We start from the raw sequence: 17,449 nt of genomic DNA on the forward strand, positions 1-17,449 counted from the left end.
GGGCATTCTATTTCCCCATCCTAAGAGCTCCACCCATTCCAACACTGTCTACCAACAAAACTGCAATTGGCTTTACTGAAACACCCCAGTGCTACCTGAGGGGCCAACGCAAAAAAAAAATAATCAAGTCTACAGCTTTTCTAGAAGGCAGCTCATAATCTGAGCCTGATGCCCTGGGCCAGGAAAGGAGGGGGAAGTGGGAGTGTGTGTGTGGGTGAGCATAAATAAGCAAGGTGGTGGATGCTCTAACTCCAACATGTAGCCATAAGGAGCAATTAAGGGGCTTGAGGACAACACCTTCCTATTATTTCTCTGATCCCAACAAAAACAAAGCCAGGGCTCTTAGCGCAGCCCATTCCAAGCTCCTCCCTACACTTGGTCCTCCCCCGCTGGCCTGGAGCATTGTTCTTTCACTCAGCTGAGGACACAGCACTACTTGCTCCTTGGCTGATGAGCTGATTTTTATGCTTCTCTTCCTCAAGCCAAAAGCAGGTGGCATCCGTTAGCAGCAGAACTGTCGCTACTTCTTAATGGACATGGCAATAAAAAAAAACCACTGCCCGGTGACAGCACTTCCATATAATCAGGTTGGGGGAAGGAGCTTGGTTGAGAGCAGGTGGGAAGGGGGAGAAAGGGGTTGAATAAGGAAATCAATTTCAGCCTGAAAGCTCTGAAAGGAGAGGGGACGTGTGAATGGCTTTTTAAGTGGCATCATTAAACCTGGGCAGAAAGGTCGATTGGGCAGAGCAAATCGCATAAATACAAACAGATGACATTTATGTCTGGCACAACTGTTTGCTGTTTAGATCTTTTTTTTTAATCACTGAGGTAGAAGACTGACAAGTCTTCTTCCTTACCACAAGGGACCAAATATATGGAAAGGAATGTCCAGAGGAATAAAATCCATAGCCACCTTTCCCAAATTCCAGGACAAAAACCAATCATACTTTGGTCCTTTGATAGGGGCGAGGGGTATCTTCAGGAAGCGGGAGAGAAAATAATAGTTTCAGCTTTGGAAACTTCCCCTCAGCTCAACAATGAGCCGGTAAGAACGTGAGAGGCTATTTCTGTTGTCTCTCCCTCCGTTTCCACTGCTGTGTCACTGGGAGCTGGGAGCCTGTGTACAGGTGTCACTGCCATTCCATCTGTGTACATCTTCCCCAGACAAGCAGCTCTGTGGAAACCCCCAGGGACCTGCAAGCCATCATTTTAGTGGGAAGAAGTGTTTCCTGGGGTTACAGCTATGTCTAATATTATAGTAGAGGAATTAAGATCCAGGCCTGGGGGTGGCCTGGGCAACTACAAAAATGTATTAATAAACCAGAACAGTTGTTCCAGAAACAGCCAATCCTAATCCCTGCCTTTATTTTTGGAAAAGTGACCATGTTGCTACATGAGAGGAGGCCAGGTGACTGTCCTCTGAAAGTGACAGAGTGGCCCTCACGGGCTATGTCTGCTGCCTCTCTGCCCACGAAGGGTAAACTGGAGAGGGAGACAAGAGAAGCAAGTGCTCCTCTTCTCCCCCTTCTCCTCTGGTTTCCCTGAGCAGGGGCTCAAGACTTCTACAAGAAACTCTTTGGGGAATATGGTTTCTTAGATCATGTGGGTAGAGCAGAGGGTCCTATCATCTGGGAAAAGTATGTGGGGCCTGTTAGAAGCCTAGGCTCGACTGGGGTAGCCAGGAAGAAAGGAGACACAGCTGAGAAAATTTCAGAGCAGCAAGTGAAACAAATGATGAAGAGCATGTCCCTATTTCCTTTGATGTGGGAAGCTTAGGTTATCTCTTTCTTCCAGCACCTCCAGTGTTGTCAATTTTCAGAACAACAGTTGTTTCAGTTTACTTAACCCAGAACCAGGATGAGTAGGGAATGAAAACTTCTTTTCACGTGGTTTGATTTTGATTCCAAAACCCGATATTTGAAGATTAACAGATATAAGCAGAGCCCAAGAGATATACTGACATACAATACAGGATACACACAAAAATGCACACACAAGCATATCACACGCACACTCACACACACACTTATTTAATGAACTGGAGAGAAAATGCCCTGCGGTACCAAGCACCACCACAGGCTACAGTAGTTCTTGGAGCTGGCTTCTGTAATTTCCATACCCCACTGGGAATTTCAAGGCCAAGTGCCCCTGGCGGACACTAGCAGAAACAACTAGAGAGACCACTGATTCAATAGAGGGTCAGAACTGATGAATGTAAAATCTCAGCCTATGGAAGATCCTTGTTTAGCCTGATAAAGGTAGACGTTCCTCCTTAAAGGTAGGAACTAATCATATCTTATCAGCAAGATTAATTCTGGAATCCCCTCCATAGCATCTAACACACAGTGAGAGTGCCAAAAATCTTAAGTGAAAAATATTCCACTTCTAAATAGGGAAAACTGGCAAAGTGCCTTCCTTTCACCAGAAGAGGGCACTCTGACATTCCCACAACAAAGTGGAATGGGGCTGGTTGGAGGCTAGGTTAACATTTCCTCCCCTCCAGAACCCCTGAAGTTTCTTTTTCTTTTCTTATAAAAGATTTATTTAATTTGAAAAGCAGAGTAAAAGAGACAAGGAGACACACAGACACACAGAAAGATCTTCCATCCGCTGGTTCACCCCCAAAATGGCTGCAATGGTCAGAGCTAGGCCAGACCGAAGCCAGGAGCCAGAAGGTTCTTTCAGGTTTCCCACATGGGTGCAGGGGTCCAAGCACTTGGGCCATCTTCTGCTGCTTTCCCAGGCACATTAGCAGGGAACCGGATCAAGTCCCGCCTGGAGCAGCCGGGACTTGAACCAGCGCCTATATGGGATGCCGGTGTTGCACTCGCTATGCCACAGCGCAGGCCTTGCCCTAACGTTTTTCTGACTGCAGTGCAATATTGTGTCAGGGGCAGGTAAAATGGCATCAAGCAAGGGCAGCTATGCCTGCTGTGCTGGAGGAGTTCTGGGCAGAGGCAGACAGCGAGAGGTTGCGTGGCATCAACCTATTCACCGGGAAAAGCGGGCCCTCTGAAGAGGGCTTTTAGCTGTTTAACATGATGTCCTTTATTTCTCAATGGCAAGAAAGGAACACAGTACAAAAGCCTGTTGAAAATGCGTTACTGAGGATTCAGAATGTCCAAAGACTCAAGTTTCAGGACTGTGACTTTGGGCAAGTCATATAATTTTATTAAATCTTAAATTCCCTCCTCTCAAAGTTGTGATGAGAATTAAAATGTCAATATGTATATAAGCACACACTAAAAACTGTTGAACAAACCTATGACTTAAAAAGCATTTTGTCAACTTCTCTGACACAGCCAACAGAAAGAAAATCTGTCTATAGGAAGAATGAATGCAGAAAACAGATGCAAGTATTTCATAACTTAAAGGCATGTGAGTGCAATGCTGGATTTAGAAAAAGAAAAGGACAAGAAAACACGGAACTCAACCAAAGAAGTGGCTTCCCAGGGACAGGACACCCAACCTTACCTCTTGAGAGGTCGACTTCAGGACCCCTGGGAAACAGCAGCCAGGACTTTATGATGGGACACAGTAGGGACAGAACCGTCTTTGAGCTCTTTCTGTCCTTTCCACTCTCAATACAAACCCTTCAGCAGTGTTTGCTCCTGCCAGCACCCCAGACCCTGCCCCTTTGCCCTCTTACCTGAGTACTGCTGTGGCATCTGTGGTGGGCTGCAGGGAGAGGGAGACGGAGGCATCTGGTACTGCTCAGACCCTGGAGGGTGCAGAAACCCCACAGAAGGGCTGGGGAGATGGAGGAGAGAGGAGTGGTGAAGCAGTAGAGGGAGGAGCACAGCTCCCGGCAAACAGCTGCTGCTGCCTGGGCCTCCCCCATGGGAAGCAGAGGCAGCTCCAAGCCATTCCCAGATCAATTTGCCATGCAATTTCTAAAATCACTCATCAGTTCAAAGTTAATTATATATATTTGTACTTGATCATCTTTCAATTAGGAAACTGCTAATCAGTGCTACAGATGAAATGTTAGTGACACATGCTCTTCCCCACAGCGTGCAAACACCAGACACATATATGTGTGCACACACATGTAAATACACACAGAAACAGACACACCGACACACAGAGTGCCAGAAACATGGTGCCACAGAGATGGGTATAAAAGAACTAAGAAGATTTATGACTTTGGATACACATATAATGCAAAACACAGAAGATTCACAGAGAAACAGGAGGAACAAAAATCCCACAAGATGCCAACAACATGGAGACGTACACATAAAAAGAGAGGAACATACATACTGGGAAAAAGACACATACATCCTGGATTTGGGTTCTAGCTCCAGTTCTCCTAACTAGGTGTGTGACTTTGAGTAAGTTTCTTTCTCTTCCTTTTGATTTTTGTAAAACTTTTTTATTTCTTTGAAACAGAATGACAGGACAGAGCGAGCAAGAGACAGTGCTATCTTCCACCCTTTGGCTCACTCCTCAAATGCCCCTACCAGCTGGGACTGGGCCAGGCTGAAGCCAGGAGCTGGGAACTGCACCTGGATCTCCCCACGGTGGCAGGAACCCACATACTCAGGTCATCCTCCCCCACCTCGCAGATGCATTAACAGGAAGCTGGAATTAGAAGCAGAGGCGGAACTTGATCCTAGACATTCCAAGACTGGATGTGGGCGTCCCAACCTGAGGCACCACAACGCCTGCCCCTGGGTAAGTTTCTTAACATTCCTAGCTGAAATTTCTTTATTTAAAAAACAAGGGAAGGGGCTGGTGTTTTGGAGTAGCGGGTTAAGCCGCCGCCTGTAACACTCGCATACCATATCGGAGTGCTGATTTGAGTCTGCTCTGGATCCAGCTTCCTGCTAATTATATGCTGAGAAGGCAGTGGAAGATGGCCCAAGTATTTGGGCCCCTGCCACCCACATGGGAGACCAGGATGGAGTTTCTGGCTCCTGGCTTTGGCCTGACCCAGCCCTGGCCATTGTGGGCACTCGGGGAGTAAATCAACAGATGGAAGATCTCTCCCATCTCTCTCAGTTGCTCTGATTCTCAAATAAATAAATAAATAAATAAATCTTAAGAGAGAGCGAGAGATGAAACAAAGGGAATTAACTGGATTTTTCTAATTAGCTATGACCTATACCCAGCTCACTCACTCTCTATATAAACGGATATACAGAAACAGACACACAGTTTCACCAATAGATATAGATGTTCACAGTGAACTTTACATATATCCAGATTGCTTCTCTTGATGATAAGCAGTCTCTATCCCATAGCTCTAGTCCCACTGATGGGAAAAAATGGGGACCACTCTAAAGCGTCTGTCTCTCAAAAAGGATTTTTTTCCTGCAGATAAGCTTTTATGCAAATGTGAAATCAATGTGAAGAAAAGGAGAATGAACTCCCTCATATTCTATCTGCAGGGGGTACCACTGAGATCTTTACCCCTGTCTGTCTGAGGCCAGTGGAGACAAAACCATGGAGCACAGTTGCTGAAGGTCTACGGGAGGCACCCTGGCTCTGCGGTCCTCACCTCGTACCGTTCTGCTGAGCTGGTGGAATCATGCTGTAGTACACCGGTACACCCCCTGCTGGGAGGCCGCCTTGCACAGACTGACTCGCAGGGACCAGCATAGGTTGCTGGAAAGGTGGCTGGACCACATTTTGTGAGTCATTACCCACTGGGACCTGGGTGGAGAAGAGAATGACTACTCACACTCCCATAGAGCTCATTCAGAGCACAGCCTAGCATCACGAGACCAGGGCACTACAACTTTCATCCCTGCTTAGAGCTTCATCCTGTTCTTCCCATCTGCCTAAAGGAAATGCTAACAGAGCTACCTCCACTTTCCTCTCCCTGGACATCCGACACAGGGAAAGGGGCCTGACTTCTAAAGGAAATCAGGATATATAAGCAACAACCATTTACAAACTTTTCTCAGGCTCTCTAGGCTTTCTCTCAGAAGAAAAATAAAAAACCTAACAATTCTAGGAGGAAATGGACACTATTTTAGCATTGGAGTTTTAAGTCTGGATGATCCCAGGAGGCTGTCTGTTCCCTCATCCCAAGAGTTGGTGATATTTCCCAAAGCAGAAGGCACCCACTTGGTAAGAAGGCAGTGGAGTGTACTGAACCACTAGGCCTTGCATCTGGCCCCCCATGCTGCTCCTCTGGTTGCTGAGTAGGGCCTGGTTTTGGGGCTGCTGGACCCCAATCATGCCTTGGTAAGCCGCCTGCTGCTGGTTAGGCATCATAGGCTGTAAACCTAGGGACGGGCAAGACAGAGACAACATTAGTATGAAAGTGGAGAAGGCATCCCTCTCTTCCTTCCATCCTATTTTACCTTTCCTTTTCTTGTGTCCCCCTCCTTAGGACTCCAATCATTCATGCCTTTTTTTTTTTTTTTTAATAGGAAGGTTATTCTTCCCTCTTTCCCATTCTCTGCCTTCTCTTTACTCACTGCCTTTTTATGCCAGAAGTTTTCCTTACCAGGCTGCTGGGATGGCTGAGGCAGCTGCTGACCACGCTGGGGGCTGTAGGCCACCGGGTGAGAGAGAGGTCGATATTGCTGGTTCGAGTTAGGATACTGTCCAGGGGGGTAGTAAGAAACCTGGATCTGTGGTAGAAGAAAACAGGTAGGTGAGAGGTTTTTCAACTTCAGCTCCAACATCTGCAAATTACTAAATGTGTGAGTTGATGGCTAGAAATCTACAAATGGAGATATTTTATGGTATGATTAGTATACAAGTTTACAATAAAACAGGAAGCCTTGTGCTACACAGAAAGAAGACTTTCTGTCTGGAACACAACTCCCCGGCACAAAGCAGGGAGGGGCGTCCACTTTGAGCTACTTCAACTAGAGGAAGGCAGGAGGATCATAAAGCTGCTCACCTGCTGAGGGGGCTGCATGTAGCCCTGGGGCGGCAGGACTTGCTGAGTAGGTGGTACATGGCTAGAAGTGGAATAGTTGGAAGTGGGGAGGGGCTGTCCTGTGGAAGCCATGATGAAGCTAGTCTGCTGGGGGTGCTGGGAGAGAAGTGGAGGCTGGAACAGAGCTGAAGAGGGCTCAGCTGCTTCAGTAGAACCTTGGCGGCTGAGGCTCATTTGTCCAAAGGGGTTGCTGAGGTCATCTGCCTGTGGAGAGAGAGGAAGGCTCAAGGATGAAGTTGTATCAAGCTTCATGTTTTTGGCTTCAACACAGAAAGACTGACAGACATAGCAATGCTCTCTACAGCCTTCTTTACACCAAATTGGGACAGTCCTGCCTCTGTTTTGAGAGGTGTGTTTTAGCCCTAAGCCTCTGTCATGTGGTGTTTTTAACTGCTATGACTTGAACAGCTGTTTGAAATCCAAATCCAGAGCCAGTCTCCCTAACACATATGAGGTAAAAATGGCCACTCTGATAATCATTATCAGGGTTAGTCCCAGGAAAATGGGGAGCTATGACCCAACTTCTATGTATAGAAAAACAACAGGACAAACTAGTAGGTCTTTCTATTCCCTGTCTCCTTCATGCCTCCAACCATAAAAAGGGCCGTAAATCCTGCTTTTAAAAAAAAGGACTTGGATGACACCTTGAATAGACCCAGAGAGGCAGGGCCTGGGTTCCTCCACAGCTCTGTCCACGTGGTGGAAGGACTGGAGGGCACCCTCTCCTGCTGCTTCCCTCCTCACTCCTTCTCAAGGTCATTTCCACTTTTGTTCTTGACATTAGCCTAGAGTTCTCCTGCCCTTCAGAAACCACTTCCAATTCTCACCTCCGGAAGGAGGCCAGGGTGAGCAGCTGAGCTGGAGGGGGAGAGTGATTACCTTTTCTTCCAGCCTCTTCCCTAAGCAGCAAGGGCGACAGTGCTCCACTTCTCACTTGCATGGGGACAGTTAGAATTTGTCAGCTTCCTCTTTCCTTTTGCTCCCTGATCAGGGACACACACACACACATACACACACGCACATGCACATGCACAAATTCTTTTACAAAACAAACTAGTAGAAACCAGAAGATAATGCTTTCCTGTAGTTTCACAGAATTTTCAGGAATTTGATCCTCAGGTTAGTTGTTTTGCCACTTTATTGGTCAGGAACAGATAACAAAAAAACTAGATTGCAGATTATTTTGAGGTCCCTATTCCAGGACTTTTCAGAATGCAGACAAGAGGTAGGAGGAAAGAGGAGATGTTTGTGAAAAAGCAGAGAGATCATTCATACAAAGCAAAGTCACCAAGGCTTCGACAACCATGATGGGAGTTACCAATTACATGGCAAATCCTATCTCCAAAGGTTGCATAATCAGGGTACAAACAATTTAATCATGTGCTATACAGGGAAAAGGGATCTTTAAAATACAAATGACATGGTAAGACAGGTAAGGTTTTAAGGTTTTACCAGTGGTAGTACCACAGGAGTCTGTAGTTGTGCTTTTATCTTTAAAGGAAATTACAGGCAATCCTTCTGTATTTAAAAAATAAAACAAACCAAACATAAAAACCCTGGTGTCCTGGCTGGCACCAAGGCTCCCTTGGCTAATCCTCTGCCTGCGGCGCCAGCACACCGGGTTCTAGTCCTGGTTGGAGCGCCGGATTCTGTCCCGGTTGCCCCTCTTCCAGGCCAGCTCTCTGCTGTGGCCCGGGAGTGCAGTGGAGGATGGCCCAGGTGCTTGGGCCCTGCACCCGCATGGCAGACCAGGAGGAAGCATCTAGCTCCAGGCTTCAGATCGGCGCAGCGCACCAGCTGCAGCGCGCCAGCCATAGTGGCCATTTGGGGGGTGAACCAACAGAAAAGGAAGACCTTTCTCTTTGTCTCTCTCTCTGTAACTCTGCCTGTCCAAAAAAAAAAAAAAAAATCACAAAACCCAAAAAACTGGCGTCCTCAGACACGTCCAGGGAGCAAATCAGATGAAGGATGTTCTTGGTGGAAAGATGAAGAGACGAGGTTAGACCAACACCCGATTCCATTCCCCTCCTGAAATTCAGGAGAACTCGGTATTCCTGTGTCTTACACAGACACATCTTTTGATGTGCTGTGATGAGGTCATTACAATAGGGTATGGTTCAGCCTGGTCTAGTCCCTCAAGAAGCAGCAACTTTCAGTATGGCCCTCCAAAAGCACAACACGCGTGCAAGGCCATCACAGCTTGATCCAGACACACCCACAGATACAGGCCACACATGGACAAGACGAAAAGGGGGAATGGAGTTTATACCATGTTGTACTGCTGGGGCGGAGAGACTGGCAGAAGGACTTGGGGACAGGAGCTTGGAGAGAACTGAACAGGCTGCGGAGAGGGCTGCAGAGCCGGGACTGGCTGTGGACAGCAGAGGCATGTGGAAAGGGAAGAGAAAAGGAAGGTACAAGGAGAGGCAGGGGAGTGGGGAGGGAGGGAAAGGGAAAGAACAACAAAGTTAATCATAAAAGAAATTCCACGTGAAGAGCAAGGCTGCTGAGCTGACTGGCAAGCAAGCCCAAGACGGCTTGTGGCTTTCCCATCTCTTTGACAAATAGGCAACGTCTCCTATGAGCAGAGAGCGTCTGTACTCCCCGCCCCATTAGCCATTCACAACTCTGCAGCTGTTGTGAGCAATCTGAGGACTCTTAGGGCCAGGGCCCGCTGTCTGATTCAAACAAAGCTTTTTCCTAAAGCATTTTCTTTGAACACACGCTGCCTGGGGAGCTGGATCATAACCCTCCTTGAATGCCCACTTGAGAATGCATTGCTCTCTGCACCACTGTACTGCCTCTGCAGGAGGGGTCACCCAAGGTCTGGCTCAGCTGTGCTCCTGATTTCACACCGCGGCTCTCCTGGAGCAAGTGCTCATTCCCCGGGACTGTCTCCCTCCCGAGGGCAGAGCTGGAAAATACATCCAGTTCACGCTTGGCCGCTTCAGGCTACTCCTTCCTGCTCCTTGATGGCTCAGTGCTCCTCCAGGCTGTGAGGCCAGTATGAAAAGTGCCCCCACAAGCACACAGGGAGAATGTAGGAATAAAATAGAAACAGCCTCGCTTTCATGTGTGTCCCTTTGCTCCCTCTTCTCTAGCCTCAAGCCGGAGGATTTATTAGGAACATGGAGTGTCCTAAACCAACTAATGGGTAGTTCTCTTTCTCTCCCTTCTCCCCCTTCCGCCCTTTTGATCTCCCCTCCCCATCAGTTCTCCAGTCACAGCCCCTGGTAACAGGAGGGATGGGAGGACAGTTGAAGGGGTCGGGGATGGGGACCAAAAACATTATCTCAAAACATGCATTCTCTCATTACAGCCTTGCAAAAATCCTACTGGGAGATCTAACTTGTATTAGCAATTAAGAAAGTAAGGCTCAGACAAATTAAATCATTCAACTAGGCTCACACACCTGAAGTGACCAAGCTGGGATGAGCCTGGTTCTGCCTGACATGTGTTCTTTCTACTGCATTCTAGCACTGGGGAAGAGGGAAAGAAGTCCCAGAAGCTATCCACATCCCACCCCCAGGCTCCTCCTCCACATGTCGAGCATCGCAGGGCAGCAACAACCTCTCCCACCTCGCATCCCTGAGGAGGCTCTTTCACGATGGTTTGGGAGACTGGGGGTACAGGAAGTAGAAGACTCAGCAGAGGACTTGATATCTGGATTATATAAGTCACTTGGCTAAGAAAAGTTTATTGAGAATTCATGGTAAGATGTGAAGAGACACTGTGGTAGCTGAAGAATGAACTCAGCTCTACTGTGCACCCATCTGCCTTAAGCCAATGGTGTTCCAACTGTCACTGCCTGCCAGGTGGCTCGGCGTTGGCTACTAACGCTGGTGGCCATTTTGTACCCATTTTCTATCATCCTAATCTTTGTTCTCTTGTGAGAGATTGATCAGGTTCAGGCCTTACACCAGGGTGAGGGTTAGAGGGAGGGGAGAGAGATTAAATGAATTCACTGATAAGTTAGTTGGACAATTGAATTATTATTATTGACTTGGCCCAGAGACAGATGTAGTAGTCATCAAATGCTTTGATAACCACTTAAAGACTTACCACATTGCCTTTCAGAAAAATTTATTATTTTTTTCTATGAGACTTCTTTGATATAGTTTTATGAAGGACTCTGTGGACGTGTTCCTGGTTCCCAGATTTTTTTCCCAAGATTTATTTTTATGTATTTCAAAGGCAGAGTTACAGAGAGAAAGATATATATTGTTTTTGGGTTTTATTTTAGTTTTTCTTCTCCCTTCCTCCCTCCCTCCCTGTCTCTCTCTCAGGCAGATGGACAGTTCCCATCCACTGGTTCACTCCCCAGATATCCACAGTAGAGGGGGAGGGGGAGGGGGAGGGAACTCCTATCACTGGTTCACTCCCCAAATGGCTGCAAGAGCTGGGGCTGAGCCAGGCCAAAGACAGGAGCTAAGAGCTTTATTCAGGTCTCCCATGTGATACAGTGATCAGAAGTGAAACAGGGGCCGGTGCTGTGGTGTAGCGGGTAAAGCCACTGCCTGCGGTGCCAGCATCCCATATGGGCCCCAGTTCAAGTCCCGGCTGTTCCACTTCCGATCCAGCTCTTTGCTATGGTCTGGGAAAGCAGTGGAGGATGGCCCAAGTCCTTGGGCCCCTGCACCTGTGTGGGAGACCTGGAAGAGGCTTCTGGCTCCTGGCTTCGGATCGGCTCAGCTCTGGCTGTTGTGGCTATCTGGGGAGTGAACCAGCGGATGGAAGATATTTCTCTCTCTGCCTCTCCTTCTCTCTGTGTGTGACTCTGACTTTCAAATAAATAAATAAATAAATCTTTGATAGAAAAAAAAAAAAAGAAGTGAAACAGCTAGGACTCAAATCAGAACCCATATGGGATGCTGGCATAGCAGGTAGTGGCTTGACCCATTGCACCACAACACTGGCCCCTCCTAGTTCCCAGCTTTGGCCAGGCCCAATTCCAATCACTGTGGACATTTGGGGAGTAAACCAGTAGGTGGGAGCTGTCTGTCTGCCTGAGAGAGAGAGAAGGAGAGGGAGGGAGAAGAAAAACTAAACTAAAACCCCACAACAACACTGCCTATGTTCCTCACACTGTGAATTCTAAATAAAGATTGGAGAGAGAACACATGATACTTCTCTTTTAGTCTCTCCTAACTAGGAAAGGGCAGTGGTAAAGGTAGGGGTCTCAGTGCTGTGTTTTAGTTATTCTGCTGCTACCCTTAGCTATAATTTTCTTCTTTCAGAGCTCAAATTCCAAAGCCAGGGAACCTTTGAGAAGCCATGGGGAAAGACTGACCCTGAGGGATACGGCTGCCACCTACTGGTGAGTTCTGGGCTCGAACACTGGTTCTTGGATGCCCGACACCAGCAGAGGGGCTCAGAGAGCTTCTTTTTAAGAGGCCTACTCCAGGGGCCTGCATTATGGTGTAGTGGGTAAAGCCACAACCTGTGATGCTGGCATCCCATATGGGAATGTGTTTGGGCCCCTGCCACTACTGTGGCCATACTGAGAGTGAACCTGTGGATGGAAGATCCCTCTCTTTCCCTCTCTCTGTAACTCTTTCAAATAAATCTTAAAAAAAAAATTGTCTACTCCATTTTAAATAGTAAATTAGGCAAAAGGCCTTTTGGGCCTCAATCTAACCCCCTGAATTCCACATGCTTCAGTGACATATGATATGGAGGCTTTCCCAGAAGGAAAGGAGATAGTTCTGCCAGCATTGTCCTTAGGCATGGAGCTAAGAATGACTATTCTTTCTCAGTTTTTCTTTGGAAGGAAATTAAGCACAGTAGGGTAAGTGTGGTCACATTCTTGCACTGTTCTGTGCCACTGGAGAGTGGAGCATTAATTATTCTTGGGTTCAGCAACTTCAGTCTGGAGGGCCAACTACTATTAACACCCAATGGGAAAAGAAGGAAAAGAGGGAAATGCAAGAGAGGGAAGGGGAGGGAAGGGGTAGTAGGAAGAGGAAAGAAAGGGATAAAGAGAGACAGAGAAAAAGGACAGGAGAATATAAGAATCTTTACATAGTTTGGAGTTGGTTATCATGATTAAGTTCAAGAATGGATTTCTGAGGGAACAGAGAGCTCTGCACAAAAAAATGATCCCTTACTCCTAATCTATAGTGCCCAACCTAGCACTCTACTCCCTGTATGAGAGAAATAAACACTAACCACTAACCCTCTGACCCTCATGACTCCAGTGGCAGGGACAGAACCTGAGTCTGGGGTAGAGAGCCCAGGATATGGACTTTCTAGAATTTTAGTCCCAAACGTTTACTCTCATCTTTTTATTTCTCTCCAACTTTTACAGTTTATTTCTAGGTATGAATGGCATGTGGAAAGTGGAGGCAGATGAGAGAGTGACTACAGGGGACAAAAGGGAGCAAGACTGAATTAAAATAACACATTTGAGGGAAAAAATACACAAGAAATACTGGGACCTTGGGAAAGCAAGACTGACTGACAGACAGACACAAACACACAGACACAAACACACACACACACGGGAGGAGACAGCCAGGGAAGAAGCACAAAGTCTGCCATCAGCAGGTTTGAACTACCTAGCACAGACCCAGAAAAGCACCAACACAAGCCATGCTTCAGCAAGGACCAAGATATGCTGATACAAAGGAGACTTAATGGGGTAGATGGTAACAGAATAAGAAAGTCAGGACTATGGAGAGACTGGTGTAAGGACTAAGATGAAGGGCTGGAGTGAGCTGCATGTGGGTTGCAATTGCCACAGCAGATTTCCTGGATCATCACTGTTCTTTGTTTTAGCTCCATTTCACAGCGTTTGACAGGGGGCAGTCCTGGACCATCCTGGGATCCTTCCAATCTAGTTTCCAGTTCCTGGGCTACATCAGTGCTTGGGACTTGCTTCTCATGCCAGAGGAAAAGATATATCCAAGGCTCAGAGGAACTAACTGAGCAGGAGATGAGCAAGCCAGGAGGGTAAATTGAGAACTTAAGTTGCAGCAGAACATAGTGTAGACCTATGGGCTTCCTGATGACTAGAAAATACTTCAGGATAGTGGGGCTCTTGTCATGGACAGCTCTATTCATACAGGAGAATAAGTGAAGATCTCAATACAGTTCTGCTTTGAGTAGGAATGTGGCTTTTAAATCCAGATCATTGAGGTTCCCGTTTAAAACACGACCTGCTTCTTAGGCTGGTAACTTACACGGTCTCCACTGTAGCAAAACTTCCCTCAGATCCTGGCTGGTTCCAACATGTCCCACTCTAGCAACGGCAGGAGAAAGATATGGGAAGCAAAGACAGCATGTGGGATCTTTGTGTCTCACGGTATGTGTATTGTAGGGGTCTTCAGAGTTATCCCCCTGCTCCCAATTCCAATACATGAATATGTGTTTATAGGTCAACCTACACTTCAATATATTCCATCAGATTATGGTGGCAATTATGATTTTTTCCGAGTTTTAAATATGGAGATAGTAGGCAAAATCACCCTGTTAATTATACAGGATGTAAAGGGAGTTGGGGTGCACAAAAATGTGGTACAGGGTAAAAGATCCCACTAATATTCTCAAGAGAAATAGGAAGAAATATAAAGCCAAAAAACCCCAGGATGACTGTACTGAGAGGACTCTGGCCAGACCTTTGCCCTTACATGCCTCTCCCCACAACTAACAAATTAGAAATGGGAAAGGAAGTGGCATAGCTCCAAAACCAGATCCTTCCTGCCACCCACAGCACCAGAGACATGTCTGTACTTTCAGAGCAGAGGGGGCTCTGATGCCGAGCGGTGACTCACCTGTGAGATCATGTGATTATTCAAGGGTGGCTGCTGCTGAGGCGTGGGTGGGAGAGCAGGAAGCTGCTGTTGCTGCTGTTGCTGCTGCTGTTGCTGCTGTTGCTGCTGCTGGACAGTACAAGGGAGAAGGCCCCGGACAGACTGGGATGAGGTGACCTGGTTGCACACTTCTGGGGCACCTAGTGCCATACCTAAGGCAAAGAGGAGGCCCACTGAGAGCTGTAAGCACAAGCCATGACCACGCCCCTGAAGGGCCCAGCTGCAGGGCTCCACCTTTCTTTGCCCTTTCTCTTCCCTCTCTTCTGTCCATTCCTGCACTGTCTTTTGAAGATCCACTTGCAGTTGCCTTGCTGATGGGAGTCCTTGTCTTTGCAGGGTTCTGCTCACCAGGGACAGGAACACATTAACCATCAAAGTTTGGTTTTAGAATTGAATAAAATGTGAAGACTGTTAAGTTTGAAGTAGCTAAAATCTTTCCATCATGACTAGACAGCTGAAAAGATGAATCTTCCCTTCCTGGTCCCCAAGGGACCTGTCTTGTGTTTGCTTGTTCTCAACTTGCAGCATCTCTTATAAAAATGTTGCTAAAAAGGCAACCTAAACACACATGAGTATACATGTACACATATCCTGCACCCAAATATTTCCCCCATTTCCAGGCTTTCAACATACGCACACATCCATTTAATGTGCTTTTACTGAACATCTACTCTGTGCAGGCATTATGGAATGAGCTAGGACACACGGGTAAAGGGAGCACAGTCCTCACCCTTAGGTAACACAAGATCTTGTGAAGGGAGATGGACACCCACCTAGCTGTTAAGATCTGATTAGAAGGGATCCATCAGTAATTTCAAAACAGGATCTAAAGAAGTGGTGACTGGAGAGATGGGTTTTAAGGATGAACAGAAGCTTGACAGACTGAGAGGGGACAAAGCTAGTACCATATTCAAGAAATGGCTGGAGGATTGTGGCACAACAGGTATCTGGAAATGAGAGGGCGTTGATAACCTGGAGTCAGGAAGTTAAGGCTACACGAAGCAGTTTGGACTTTCTCAGGCAGGTGATATAGAAACCTGAACATTGTTAAGGAACTTATGTGATTAAATCTGTTATAGATTGGTAAACTAGCAGGGAGATCAGCTTGAAGTCTAGTGCCATAATCCAAGAAAATAAAGGCCTGGATAAAGGCTGAGGCATTAGGAGGTCACAGAGAGGGGAGCTAGAGACCCAACAGTCAGAGGCACAATCTTCCCCTTCTTATGTCTGCTGAGTACGGACCTACAGAACTTCTGCAATGAGATTCAAGAAACTCTTCAAAGAGAGAAGTGTAGTGAAGGAGTGGCCCACCAGGTTTAGAGAGCTAAATATCTATCAAGAGTGCAGTAAGAACACAGAATGTTGTGCCACAGAGCAGACAGCAGAAGGCTGGTGGCAGAGTTTTCACACGGAGCACTAAGTCCCAGGTACTAAGCTCCTGAGACACAGCCACTGCATCAGTTCTCCACATTCTCACCTACTGGCCACTACAATTAATTACAAACAACTACACTCTATGGGCTCCCTCTGCTCTGCAAATCCTCTTTACAATCTCAAGGGGTCCAGAATGCAAGCAGCTATCATTTTCATTCCAGTATATAACTTGAACCTGGACTGACAGGCTGTCCAACCTCAGTCAGCAATCAGAAAAAAGAATACAATCCCAACCAGTTTTTCCAATAAGGAACAAAGATCTGAAAGAAAATCAGAGAGGGGACTAGATCCAAGAAATCAAGTTTCCCCTTGCCTGGCTGTGTTAGGATTCCAGGAAAACTATTCTGGGGCCAGTAAGTATCAGTGATGTTTTGGAGGAGACAAGCATGTGACATGGAAAGAAAGAAGCTGTGGTACCTGGCCTGGAGATCCTTCCTGCACTGCCACCTTTACTGCTTCCGATGCTGTCACCTCTGGTGAGGATGGAGATTCCACTGAAGCTGCTGGCTTTGGTGACAGGGGGCCGCATGCTCCGGACAGAGCCATCCGAGTCTGTGCTGCTCCAAGGCCGTGGTTCCAGGGATTTGAGTTCGCTGTCTGTGCTGCTCTGGCGGCTGCTTGAGGTGCGGCTCAACCCCTCACGGTTCCCCCTGCAGAGACCACAGTGGTCAGAGCACCCCCCACCCACCACTTCAGTAGAAGGGCTAGGAGAGAGTTCATTTCTATTCTATCAATGACAAAGAAGGGTAACGATTAGGGGGAGGATGGACACTGACTTCTTGTTAGTTGGCTGGCTAACTAAGACTTGATGGGAGCAGACAGAACAAGATCTAGTACAGTAATGAAGAGCACAGAGGCAAATCTAGAAGACAGTGCACTGGCAACTAATTCAATACATCAGACCAGAGGTGGACGGGAAACCACATACATGATGCTGAGATTGGCTGTGGTCTCTTCCCCACACACTGCGGGGATCCCACACATGCAGGACATAGTGGGAGCAGAGGAGAGCTAGTGCCTTCTGAGACTATTAAAACAAAAGGATTCCTAGAAGTTATTATTGCTAAAAGGCAGGAGTGGCCAATGACATGCATAAATCCCTCAACAAGTCTTCCACATAATACCTGTCTAAGCCAGTAGGGGTGCTGCTTATGGCCATCTTCCAGGGGTCAGAAGAAGAGTACAGTAGACTAAAAGGCACTCTAGAAAATTCCATCTGATAGTCTGGAACTGACCCAAACTATTTTGTGAAAGTTCCATCTTGGTGTCTGGGAATACTTGGTTCCAGGGTCTCTAAGTGCTC

General features: G+C 47.0%; 1 protein-coding gene across 50 annotated transcripts in view; it reads right to left on the reverse strand.

Moving 5' to 3' along the window:
• R3HDM2 (R3H domain containing 2) overlaps positions 1-17,449 on the reverse strand; it is a 173,544-nt gene that overhangs the window by 6,428 nt on the left and 149,667 nt on the right. For 36 of the 50 annotated variants that reach the window (XM_070052454.1, XM_070052457.1, XM_070052488.1 and 33 more), the window contains 8 exons: positions 16,564-16,796; positions 14,674-14,864; positions 9,171-9,272; positions 6,863-7,105; positions 6,461-6,587; positions 6,076-6,236; positions 5,504-5,658; positions 3,650-3,750 (listed from right to left, as the gene is read on the reverse strand). In XM_070052454.1, the coding sequence (XP_069908555.1) occupies positions 3,650-3,750; positions 5,504-5,658; positions 6,076-6,236; positions 6,461-6,587; positions 6,863-7,105; positions 9,171-9,272; positions 14,674-14,864; positions 16,564-16,796 (1,313 nt within the window). The remainder of the gene's footprint in view (positions 1-3,649; positions 3,751-5,503; positions 5,659-6,075; positions 6,237-6,460; positions 6,588-6,862; positions 7,106-9,170; positions 9,273-14,673; positions 14,865-16,563; positions 16,797-17,449) is intronic. The other 14 variants (XM_070052494.1, XM_070052489.1, XM_070052495.1 and 11 more) reach the window with 1 other exon arrangement.

The sequence above is a fragment of the Oryctolagus cuniculus genome, chromosome 11, assembly GCF_964237555.1.
Source record: "Oryctolagus cuniculus chromosome 11, mOryCun1.1, whole genome shotgun sequence".
NCBI classification, from domain to species: Eukaryota; Metazoa; Chordata; class Mammalia; order Lagomorpha; family Leporidae; genus Oryctolagus; species Oryctolagus cuniculus.